The following is an 11,502-nucleotide window of genomic DNA, read 5'->3' as shown; positions in this document are numbered from 1 at the left end:
GGGATGCTCCGGGATCCCTTAGTGGGGTCAGGATGGACCCTTTGGGATGCTCCGGGATCCCTTAGCGGGGTCAGGATGGATCCTTTGGGATGCTCCGGGATCCCTTAGCGGGGTCAGGATGGACCCTTTGGGATGCTCCGGGATCTCGGGGTGGGTGAGCGCCACGCGGGGAGAGCCGAAGGCCATGTCCAAAGCTTGGGGCGAAGCCAATCTGCACACGCAGCTCATGGGAGAGAGGCTGGAAGAGCTAATTACCGGGGGGCGGTAATTGCACCCCGCGCCAGAAAGCGGAAAGGTCGCCCCGGGGCCGGCGCTGTCCGATCGGGGAGGCTGCGGGCGAGCAGGCAGAGGGAGCTGGGAGCCGAGGGAGCGGGGAAGGTTCGGGGTTAGAGGCTGGCTCCACACAAAGGAGCGAGCGGCTGGAAGCCGGTTCGACGCCGAGAGCCAATCGCTGCTGCGGCCCCGCGATAAAAGGGCTCGGAGCCGGCGCGGGGAGCGCAGGAAGCGGCTCCGCTGCACGGCCGCGGCCTCTGCGGCGGGACACGGGCAGCGAGCCCCGGGCACGGCACGGCACGGCACGGCACGGCACGGCACGGCACGGCACGGCACGGCACGGCACGGCACGGCACGGCCCCGCCCTGCGGACCCTCCTGCTCGGCGGTGAGCTCGGCTCGGGGGCGGCGGGAGGCGGCGGCCAGACAATGCCGGCCCCGGGAGCGGGGCTGAGGGGCTCGCCCGCACCGGGGGTCCCGAGCACGCCGGGCTGGGGGGGGCTGGGGCAGCCACAGCGGCGGGGATGGAGAGGAGCGGGGATGGAGAGGAGCGGGGAGAGCCCCGGGGAGCGGCTGCGCTGCCCCGGAGCCGCCCCGCACTCCGGGCTCGCCCCCGGCCCCGCTGCACCGGCAGCTGCTCGGCCTCGGGGGGCGGGAGGAGGTTCGGGTCGGAACGGGGGAGAGCGGGCCGGAGCCGGGGGTCGGGGTCTGGGGTCGGGGCCGGGGGTCGGGGCCGGCTCCCCGTGCCCGCGGAGCCCCGCGAGAGGGGCCGGTACCGGCGGGGCGGGCAGGCCCGTGCTGGCCGGATCCGCTCCGGGGGTTCGTGTTTGGGGGCGGATTTGGGGGCTCCCGTTCCCGTTCGGGCTGTAGTCGGCTCTTTGTTGTGTGCTGCAGTACGTGCCGGAGGGCGGCTGGACAGATCCGTTTTATTAAGCTGATCAGAAAGAGCGGAGATGGAAGAAAAACCTGTTAGATCCCGACTCCCTTCTCCCCCTTGGTGAATGCCTGCCAATTCCCGATGGTGTGTCTCCTACCGCCTCATCCAGGCTGCGTTTAAACCTTTCCAGCGACAGGTCTTTCATCACTTCCCTGGGGAGGCTGTTGCATGGCTGTGAGATTTAATAACAACACGAATGCCCTGGGCTCTGACATAACCCTTAACAGCCAGGGATCTCCCGGGGCTTCACAAAGGAGAGCAGCTCTGTTTTCATCGAGGGGAGGGGGAAAAGGGGAACAGAAAAAATGAAATTAATTCTCCACTGCCACCCAAAATTAGCAGCAGATTTAAGAATCAAGCCCAGGTCTCCCAAGTCCCAGTCTGGTGCTGTAACTACAGTGTTTTGAGCCAGCCTGATCTGTCTAATCCCCTTGGATCGCTTCAAACAAGCTAAGATACCTTGTAGATCATATTTATGATCAATTTTCTGCTGATTTTTTTTCATGGTGTGGGTATCGGTTTTGAAAAAAAAGCTGATAATCCAGCCTTGAAAATTGGGCTTTGTCCACCAAAGCCGTCGTGTGAGGGCTCTCACAGGGAAGACATCTGGTGCCTCAGCTGAGCTGTTGTGTGTTTAAGGCCAGGAGTAGCACATCTGCAGCATTATTAATGTAGATTACAAAATAATTGCAGGGCAAGCGACCAAGCTTAGTCTGACACAGCCCCAGTGTTAATGTTCTTTTTGAATGGGAGTCCTGCAAGAAGCAAATTCCCAGTTCTGAACTGAGGGTCTGTCAGAACCAACCTCTTGGGCTTTGCAAAGTGGCAGGTGCATCTTCATTCTTATACAGCTTAAAACCAGGTTCCTGACCTTTTTTTGGTCAGCAAAAATCCCAGGAGATTTCTCATTAGGGAAGGGAATTCCTCTTCTGATTTCCTCCAGTGGGTAACTCCTGGGAGTCTTCAACTACCCCTCTGGTCCTGGAGGGTGAGGAAGTTTTTCTTTTACTTTTCTCCCACCCTCAGCTCTTGCATGTCCCCCCAAGACATGTCTGCTTTTTCCTCCCAGTTAAGTCATTTTTATCTGCCATCTGGGGGAGTTGCAGTGCTTACCTCGCTCTTAGCAAAAGCCCTGGGATGGCAAACATTAAATCTGGACAAAAGGATTATTGCAATATCAATGTTAAGCACACTTTAGACACATTTCTCACTCCTGTGGTGTGCTCATAACCCTCTCCATATGTCCAGCTCAGGGTTTCCAGTGGCAAGATGCCTCAGCATCCTCTGATGTGCCTCTCCAGGGATTACTTTTCCTGGCACACTCATTGCTCCACTGCAATCCTGTGGATTTCAGAGAACCAGATCCTGCGCTGGGCTCCATGGCACCTTGGATCCTAAAAGGAAGGCTAGAGATGAAGGCTGAAAATAGCTGGGACAGCTCAAAAAGAATGATATTTGGAGAGATTTAACTACCAATATGATTTTGGTCGTGTTTTCTTCTTATACAATCTGCCTTTGGGCAGCAAACAGTGGATTTTGTAGGGCTTGTGTGGAGGCAGGGACCATGGAAAGGGCTTGTGCTGTGTTTTGGAGTGCCTGCAACTGGATGCACTCCTGCTCTTACTGCATCTGCAGGTGATGAAAGAGCAAAAGCTTTTTGTGGGGTCTGTCAGGGCCCAGGAGATGGGGTCACCCCATGGAATCAGAGAATCCTTCAGGTTGGAAAAGCTCTCTAAGGTCATAGTGTCCAACCATTCCCACAGCACTGCCAAGGCCATTGCTTGTCCCCAAGTGCCACCTCCCCATGGCCTTAAACCCCTCCAGGGATGGGGACTCCAGCACAGGAGTGGTGGAGTCTGCCAGTGCAGAGTCTGGTGAGTAACAGGTGATGTTCCAGGAGGGGAAATCAGCCAAGGCAACACCGAGAGGTTGTGCTGGAGGAAGGAGGAAATTACAGGCAATTACAGCTCCATTAACTGGAGCACAGGGAGAGGTTGGTTTCTAGACCAGGTTCTGGAAGAGTAATCAGATGGGCTGTTGGGAAGCAGAATCAAGTGCTGGGTGGGTCACACTGGGTCAGTGTCTTCCTTGGCTATGATAAATGACTTCTGAAACAACAGGGCCTCGTGGTAGAGCCCCAAGGAAATGATTATTTTGGGTGGAGACAGGAAAAAGGATGGGGAAAAGAGACCAAAATGCAAGGAAGACACTTGGATTCTTCTGCAAGGAGGGATGTAAGGACACAGCAGGCCAGAGGTTTTCAGGGCTGCTGGAGTTTTGTGTCAGAACCCCAAGGTCTGAGATCTCCCAGTGTGGAGCTGCCAGACCAGCTCACCTGTCTGCATCACAGAGAGCCCACCAGGTGAGAACAGCTTAAAAGGAATCTGCTTCTCCTGAATGTGGTTAATGAATCCCTCTGAGAGGCCAATATCTGATGGGAGAAGAGCTAGTGTCTAATGTACATTTGAGTAGGAGACCAGGGTGATGTTTCCAGGTGGAGCATGGTTTAGGGAAGGGCTGACAAGGGCAGGGAAGCCATGAGCTTCTGTGTGCCTGTTGTGCTTGTTTGCAGCAGGTTGATATTGCACCCCATTAGTCCCTTCTGCAGAGCTTCCAAGGTTTCTCCCAGTGAAGCACTTATGTCTGGTGTCCAGCCTGAACCTCTCAACCTGCAGCTTTTGTCTGGCACTGCTGAGAATTTGTCTCTGCTTGGAAAAGCCTCTTCTCATCCTCCTGGCAGGATTTCTGCTGTGCTTCTCTGCTCTGTCTCAACTCCCAGGGAGCAGAGACTCCCTTCAGATCCTGATTTTAATGGATCCCATTAAACACAGCCACAGTCCCAGGAACTGGCTGCCTCAGTTTCTGCTTCTGGAAAGCAGGTGAATCCCAGCAGCATCCTTCTGGCCTGTGGGCCCCTCCCTGAGAGGCAGGGCAGGGACCAGCCCAGTCCCCTGGTGCTTCCAGAGCTGTGCCCTTCCTCCTCAGGGCAGGCAGGGATGAAGGTGGCAGAGGGGAGTGGGTGGGCAGGGGCTTCCCTGGGGCTCCCCCTCACTCCTGTGGGTCCCCCATTGTTGCCCTGACAAAGGCAGCCCTGTTCCTCCCCACAGCTACTCCTTGTCAGCATCCCTCAGCGTTCTGGCCACAGATTTCCTGCCCACTGGCAGCCTCTCAAGAGGCAGAACGTGGATGGAAAGGGGATTAGTGGAGCAGGCTGCTGGAGGTGGCTCCTGGCCGTGGGGTGGGGCAGGTCAGGCCCACTCCCCAGGAATCCCTCCAGCTGGGGAGGGGTGTCCCCAGAAATGTCTGGATTCTCCTCCCTGAGGTCCCCCAGCCTGTGCTGAGCCAGCAGGGACCTGCCCTGGCTCCCCAGGGCCATGAGGTCCAGTGGCTGGCTCAAAGCCCTACCAGAGGCAGAGTGAAGGGATTCCATGCCTGAAGCAGGAGCTGTGGCCGCTGGGCTGGCTCCATCCTCCCTTCCCTGGCACTGCTGGGCCTGGCTCTGGCCTGGCCTCTTTGATGCTGGTTTTGGTCTCATGGTGTGGGTCAGCTGTGAGACCCCAAGAGTGCAGAGACTGAGCCTTGGGAGCTGGGAGATTCCCTGGCTCAGGAGAGGCTCTTCCAGCTCCTGTTTGCCTCTTCCCCACGCTGGCAGCTGAGAGGGATGGTGGCCGTGGAGCTGGAGGGTCAGCACCCCATCAGTATGGGTTTCACTGATCCTGCACAGGATTTCCTGGGCATCCATCCCCACAGCCAGCAGCTCAGGCCAAGATTTCCTGGGGAAAGGCCTGGCAGCCTCTCCAAGCTGGGGTCTCTCCACGTCCTCTGAGGATGGAGGAGGAAGGGGGCCCGGATCCCCCACGCTGTGCTTCGCCTTTGGGAAAGCCTCCTGCCATGGAGCAGTGATCCCTGCAGTAAACAAACCCTTCCCAGGGCTGCTAATGGGAACCATCTGGCAGAGAGGGGCCCCTCGCCCTCTGCACTCACTTTCCTTCTCTGCTGGAACCCACTGGGCTGGGAAGGGGCTGGGAAGGGGCTGGGAATGGGCTGGGTGTGCACTGGGATCCAGCCCTGCTGGGTGTGCACTGGGATCCAGCCCTGCTGGGTGTGCACTGGGATCCAGCCCTGCTGGGTCTGCACTGGGATCCAGCCCTGCTGGGTCTGCACTGGGATCCAGCCCTGCTGGGTCTGCACTGGGATCCAGCCCTGCTGGGTGTGCACTGGGATCCAGCCCTGCTGGCCCCTCTGGACAGGAGAACAGAGAAAGGCTCCCTGCACCCTCCTGGCTGCAGGAAACCTGATCCTTCAGAGGCAGGCTGAGGTCGGGGGAGTGCCCTGGGGGGCTGCCCCAGATGTTCCCTCTCCCTCCATCTGCCCCAGGAAGGTGAGAGGGGATGCAGGAGGCTGTTGGGGAATGCTCTGTGATGGAGCAGCGTTGCCTTCCTCCCCTCAGACTCCTCCTTGCTCGGAGCCCTCAGTTGCTACAAGGGGCAGGACGAGGGAGGCTGGAAGGCAAAAGGTTCTCAGCTTGTCCTGAGCCAAAACCTGACACTGCTGGCATGACCTGGAGAGGAGGACAGTCCTGGCTCCTGCTCCTCCCAGGCTGTGGAAGGGGCTAAGGACTTTAGGGGGCAGAGGTTTGGGACAGTCACACCTGGCAGTTGTGGTGCCAGTCTCCCCTGTGGGGCACAGCTGTGGCTCTGTCACACGTGCCTGCTGCACCCTCAGAGCCAGCGGGCCCCGAGGCTCCCCGAGCCCTTGTGAAGGCTCTGTAGCATCAGTGTGGCAGTGTGTCCTCAGGCTCTGCCCGTGTCACCTCATTCCCCCTCTCCTGGTGGCTGCCTTGGCCTCCAGCCCCGAGCTGTGCTCCTGGGAAGAGCCATGACAGCAGCTGAGAGCCTCCAAGAGTCCCTCCTGCAGTTTCTCACTTGTTCTGGTTCCCTTATCACCCCAGCACACCCTTCCCCTTTGAGATTTCTGCTCCTGCCTCCTGCCCTGCAGCAGGAAGGAGGTTTGAAGGCTGCAGGGCAGCAGCTGCAGCTCGGGGCTCGCTGGGAGCACCAGAGGGTCTGTGCAGGGTGAGCAGAGGGGCTGGGTGGGAAACAGCCCACCATGGGGGGATCAGTGGGTGGAATTGAAGGGAAAGGGGTCTGGGGGCATGAGGAGCAAAGAAACAAATAATGGGTGGAAGTAAAAATGCATTTATCAGAGGAGCCCTGAATGGTTTGGGTTGGGGGGGCCTTAAAGCTCAGCTGATCCCATGGGCAGGGACCTTCCACTGGAGCAGCTCCTGGAGGGGCTGGGGGAGGAAAAACCCACGGGAAGAAGGTGGCTGGGGTAGGGGAGGGAAGATGGGGGAGGACAAATGTTTGTAACAAAGGCAGGGGTGAGGGTGGAAAGCAGGTGAAAAGAGGGAGGGCTGTGCATCGGTGTCAGAGCTGTGTGTGGAGTGGGGACACCGGGTTCTTGGGGGCCCTGCGGGGTCTGTGCTGGGCTGTAGGACCCCACAGACCCTGGAGGCACAAAGAGAAGGTCCTGCCCCAGGAATGGGGGCGGGGAGGGGCCCTGGGGGTGGCCCCCAGCAGATGCTGGGTTCAGCAGCAGCCGCTGCCTGCGAGCTTGGGAGAGCAGGAAATAACAACCAAACCACAGAGAGACGGGAAATGATTCTGATAGAGCAGGGCTGGGCCTCAGCTGGGGCTGGGAAACCTTTGCAGCCAGGGCTGAGAGGGGCACCCAGCAAGTGCCCAGCACCTGGGGAAATGGTCTTTCAACTCTGAGAGCAGCCATGAATTTTAGGAGCTTTGCTGATGTAAGTCAAGCCTGCTGTCAGCTGCTGGGGGTTTGGCAGCCAAAGAGCCCCCTAAAACTCAGGGCATGTTTGCCAGTGTCCCTGTGAGGTGGGCATTGAGGAGATGCCCCTGCCCCAAGCCCTCCATCCATCTCTGCCCTGGGGCTTTCTCAGGGTCCAGCCCAGTCCTTGGGCAGCAGGAAGGTTTTTGGGGTGGCAATATGAGGCCGAGGGGGTTCAGGAAAGCAGCCCCAGGCAGAGGTGCTGGTTTTCCAGCCTCCAGCTCACCCCATCATTGCAGAGCCACTCCTTCACCCTCCTTTTCTCTGCTCTGCTCCTCCCCTGGCAGCATCACTCAGCCCCAGAGCTCTGTCCTCTGTATTCAAAGCAGGGCTCATCTTTCACGGGTGTTTTGAGGGTAAAGTGTGGCGGGGAAAACCCCCTGAGGAGCTGTCAGTGCCTTTTTAGCTCTTTTTTACCAAAAGGGGTGATTTGCAATGCTGGTGTTTTTTTCCTGTGCTGGTCCCAGCCCTGTCAGCCTCATCCTCCCAGGCACATCACACGGGGCTCAGCCTCGAGGCACCGAGAGGACAAAATCCCCATCACTGGCTCTGCCAGCTGGGATCGGCAAGATTTTCTGGGCTAAAATGAGACTAAAACCACAGTCCTTCCTCCAGCAGCACCAGTCCTTGGGTGGCTGCATTAGTGAAACACGGGCTGCTGGTTTTGCTGCCTTGGCTTGGGGCCAGCCTTGACCCCTTGGTGAGGTCATTGCCATCCCGTCCCCTTCCAGGTGTTGAGAGCCCCAAACCCTCCAGCTGCTGTCACAGGATTGCAGACCTGCATCTCCCATCCAGATCCCTGTGCCTCAATCTCTGGGCTGCCCCAGGAAGCCCCAGCCCAGCAGGGCTGATCTGAGCCTGGAGGGAGCTTCGAGCCCACAGCAGCTCCTGCAGGGCTGCTGGCTTTGGTGATGAAACCAGCCCCACTCCTGATGACATTTCCTTTCCAGGTGTTGCAAGAGGTCTGTCTTTGACACTTCTGCAGGGAACCTCGACCCACAGCCTTCAGGCTGAGGATTAAACAGAGGGAGAAGGGAAAGGAGCCATGTTCCAGGCCACGGGAGCTGCCAGCCCAGCCCCAGCTCATGTACGTGGGGTTTGTATGCTGGGGTTTGTGTGGGAATTTCAGCTGGGTTTGGGGTCTCAGGGGGGAGGGTTGTACACAGAAGCTGTGTTCCTGACCTGACGTTTCAGGGTGATCAAAGGCACAGCCACAGCTCCTCAAAGAACAGAGCTGGGGACAGGAATGTTCCAGCAGAAGGTGCTGTTTGCTGAGCACGCTGGACGCCAGCCTCAGGCTCTGCTCCATCCAGAGCTCCTGGAGCTGCTGTCTGTTTGTTTGTGTTTCCATGGCTTTCCCTGATCACAATTGAGAGCTTTGGAGCTGCAGTGATTGGAGATGGAAAAACATAAAGGTTCAAGAACATCTCCTGCTGGGACAGGATACGGCCCTTCCCCGAGGGAAGATCTGTCAGATATGGAAAGGAGAGCATGCCTGGCCAGGAGAAGTGACAGCAGCCCTGGGTTGCTGCAGCCTTGGGAACGGATGTCTCAGCTCCAGAGAGGCAGCTCTGGTCAGCTGAGCCTGGAAACAGCAAATTAAACCTTAACCCCAGGAGAGTAGCTGTGGTTGTTCTCCCAGTGCCAAGGGATGCAACTGGTTTTACACAGCCAGAGCCTCCTCCTGCCCACGTCCCGTTGTTGATTTTGGCTCCTGTTTCCAGCCTCGTGGGACTGGGAGGAAAATCACAAAATCATGTCCCTGACCTCAGGCACTGAGAGCAGCTGGGAAACCTCTGAGGAGGCAGCTCGGAGAAGGGAGAGCTTCCTGTGCCTCCCTCGGACAAACTGCTTCCAAAAATACAAAGGAGAAGCGATGGGGAGGGACGAGGCAGGAGGAGCAGGGGGTGGGGATCAGCCTGGCAGAGAGGGGCAGTGCTGGGCACAGCCAAACTGCAGCCAGGGGAAGGACAAGGACAGCAGGGTGACATCCTGGAGGGATGTCCTGGGGTCACCCTGCCCTGACCTTGGGAACAAGGTGTGAGGGCGATGAGCCAGCCCTGACTGGTCACCTTGCTGGAGTGCCACTGCCCCTTGGATCCCGACTTTGGGAAGGAGGGAACACTTCCATCAGTGCCCAGGAGGGTGAAACTCCTGGGGTGGCTGTCAGGGAGCCAGCAGGTGTGGGGTGTGTGCAGGATGTGCACTGTGAGGGGGAGCAGGGGGGATTTGGAAGGGATGAGCTGTTGCAGCTGCAGATGGGACACGGTGCAGAGAGAGCTGGGGCACAGGTAGAGGCTCTCAGCACTTGGGGCTGTGCCCTGGTGCTGCAGGGCTGAGCAGCACCTGCCCCAGAGCTCAGAGCTCTGCCCTGTGCCCTCCTGTGCCCTCCCCACACCCCCAGGGCTCTGTGCCTCATTTCCTGCCCAGCCCCAGCCTGAGGAGCTGAAACGGGGCAGAGGAACTGGAAACAAAACCTCTGCCCCAAGAGGGTCTGGGACAGCAAGGGGCACCCAGCTGTGCCCAGGGGGAAGGGGGCAGTGCCCCCTGAGCCTGGGCAGCACCCACGGGGCAGCATTGCCCCCTGAGCCCTGTGCATCTCCAGCAGAGGAGTTAATTACCCCCTGCAAGGGGCAGGAGCAGCCCTTGGGGCAGAGCTGCTGTGTGGTTTCCAGGTGCAGGTACAGAGGGGTTTGGTCAGGGTCTTGTGCCAAGCTCTCATTTTGCTTTCTCCTTCCCTTTTTAGGAGGCCAAAAGCAGCTCAGGGGGCAGCACAGTGCAGCGCTCCAAGGTGCCTTTGCTTTTTCTACACCACAGAATCATCCCAGAATGGCTTGGGGGGGAATGGACCTCAGAGCCCACCCCGTGCCACCCCTGCCATGGCAGGCACACCTCCCACTGTCCCAGGCTGCTCCAAGCCCTGTCCAGCCTGGTTTTGGACTCTTCCAGGGATCCAGGGGCAGCCACAGCTGCTCTGGGCCATCCTGCTGATTCTTGGCAAGGGTGGAAGGGCCAAAAGCCCCCAGGGCCGAGCTCCAGCCCAGGGAGGGTGGGGGAGGGGGGGCTGCTTCCTGCTCCCCAGTGCTCTGGTGAATGCAGGGCAGGGAGGAGGGTGGTGGAGGGATCCAGGTTGTCCCAAACTCCTTCCTTATCCTGTGTCTCCCTTTGCTCTGCCTCTGGCCAGTCCTTCAGCCTGAAGGCACAGGTGAAGGAGATGTGCACTGCCTGCCAGAAAACCGTGTACCCCATGGAGCGCCTGGTGGCCGACAAATTCGTCTTCCACAACTCCTGCTTCTGCTGCAAGCACTGCCACACCAAGCTCAGGTGAGCCAGGCTGTCCCTGTGGTGGGACAGGGGCCACTGCAGCTCTGCAGAGACCCTCCCAAACAGTGCCCTCCCCATCACAGCCCCTGGCTTGGCCAGTAGCCAAAGCCCCCCAGCCCACCCACCACAGCAAGGCGAAGGTTTATCTGCTCACCTGGGCCCAGGTCACAGCTGAGCCCTACCTGGTATGGAGGGAGAGATGTTCCCCTTGAGAGCAGCCCCAGGGGAACACGGGGCTGAGCCAGAGCCTCCTTCTAGAGGACTCAGAGCCGAGCTGGGCTCCCCTGGGACCCCCCTTTTCTACTCTCAGCAGCCCCCAACAGCCTCTGCTGGTGGGAGGGAGCTGTTGGCCCTAAGGGTCCCCTCCTGCGTGTTGTCCCCTCTGCTGTCCCGGTGTCCCCAGGCCCCCCCAGTTTGCCCAGTCTCCCTGCCTGCTAACCCTGCCCTCCCTCCCCAGCCTGGGCAGCTACGCCGCGCTCCATGGCGAGTTCTACTGCAAGCCCCACTTCCAGCAGCTCTTCAAGAGTAAAGGCAACTACGACGAAGGCTTCGGGCGCCGGCAGCACAAGGAGCTGTGGGTGCACAAGGAGGTGGAGAGCGGCACCAAGTCGGCGTGAGCGGGGCCAGCCCTGCCAGGGAGCTGAGCTGGGCCAACTGAGCTGATGTAGAGCAGGACCTGGGCCAGGGGAGAGGGGGAGCCCCTCTTTGGGGGGTGCTCAGAGGTGAGCAGGGTGCAGCCCCCAGACCTGGAGCCCTCTCTGTGCAGGCCCCTCTCCCCAGTGAGATCAGAGCAGAAGCAATGCCCCCCCATGGGACCCCCCCAGCCCTCTTGATCCATTTCAGGCCTTTCACCAGGGAGAAGGGATGAGCTGGGGGCTTACCCAGCGTGTGAGCCACTGCAGAGCTCCCAGCCACACCAGCCCTGCACCGCTGGGGCTCTGGGTGAGCAGGGTCCCTGCTTTACATCAGCTCAGTTCAGCTGGGATGGTTCAGCCTTAAGGATGTTGCCCTGCCACGGTTTCTGTGTCTGTTTTTTATATTTGCCTTCCACTGGTACGTTCTGCGCCGGAGCTCCGCCTGCGCGCCTTTATTTTTGTAATACAAGGTTTCCCAGCCTTC

General features: G+C 59.1%; 1 protein-coding gene across 5 annotated transcripts; it reads left to right on the top strand.

Annotated features, from left to right (window-relative positions):
• The first annotated feature begins 362 nt into the window (after positions 1 to 362).
• On the top strand, positions 363 to 11,502 carry LIMD2 (LIM domain containing 2). 5 transcript variants are annotated; one of them, XM_059869564.1, is made up of 5 exons: positions 363 to 660; positions 8,045 to 8,146; positions 9,806 to 9,850; positions 10,244 to 10,383; positions 10,841 to 11,502. In XM_059869564.1, the coding sequence occupies exons 2-5, from the start codon at positions 8,105 to 8,107 to the stop codon at positions 10,998 to 11,000; spliced, it is 387 nt and encodes a 128-aa protein (XP_059725547.1). In that variant the 5' UTR covers positions 363 to 660; positions 8,045 to 8,104; the 3' UTR covers positions 11,001 to 11,502. The 5 variants fall into 5 exon arrangements, with proteins under 5 accessions (XP_059725547.1, XP_059725545.1, XP_059725548.1 ...); XM_059869562.1 differs by having other exon boundaries at positions 365 to 660; positions 8,010 to 8,146; XM_059869565.1 differs by lacking the exon at positions 363 to 660 and adding an exon at positions 5,379 to 6,284.

The sequence above is a fragment of the Haemorhous mexicanus genome, chromosome 28 (genome assembly GCF_027477595.1).
Source record: "Haemorhous mexicanus isolate bHaeMex1 chromosome 28, bHaeMex1.pri, whole genome shotgun sequence".
NCBI classification, from domain to species: domain Eukaryota; kingdom Metazoa; phylum Chordata; class Aves; order Passeriformes; family Fringillidae; genus Haemorhous; species Haemorhous mexicanus.
This window is presented reverse-complemented; position numbering and strand designations above follow the sequence as displayed.

Excerpts from the sequence above, each read along its gene's own strand:
- LIMD2 (XM_059869564.1), top strand. The coding sequence starts at position 8,105 with ATGTTCCAGGCCACGGGAGCTGCCAGCCCAGCCCCAGCTCAT. Across the intron at positions 9,851-10,243 it reads GCACAGTGCAGCGCTCCAAG|TCCTTCAGCCTGAAGGCACA; the intron begins GTGCCTTTGCTT and ends GCCTCTGGCCAG. Across the intron at positions 10,384-10,840 it reads CACTGCCACACCAAGCTCAG|CCTGGGCAGCTACGCCGCGC; the intron begins GTGAGCCAGGCT and ends CTCCCTCCCCAG.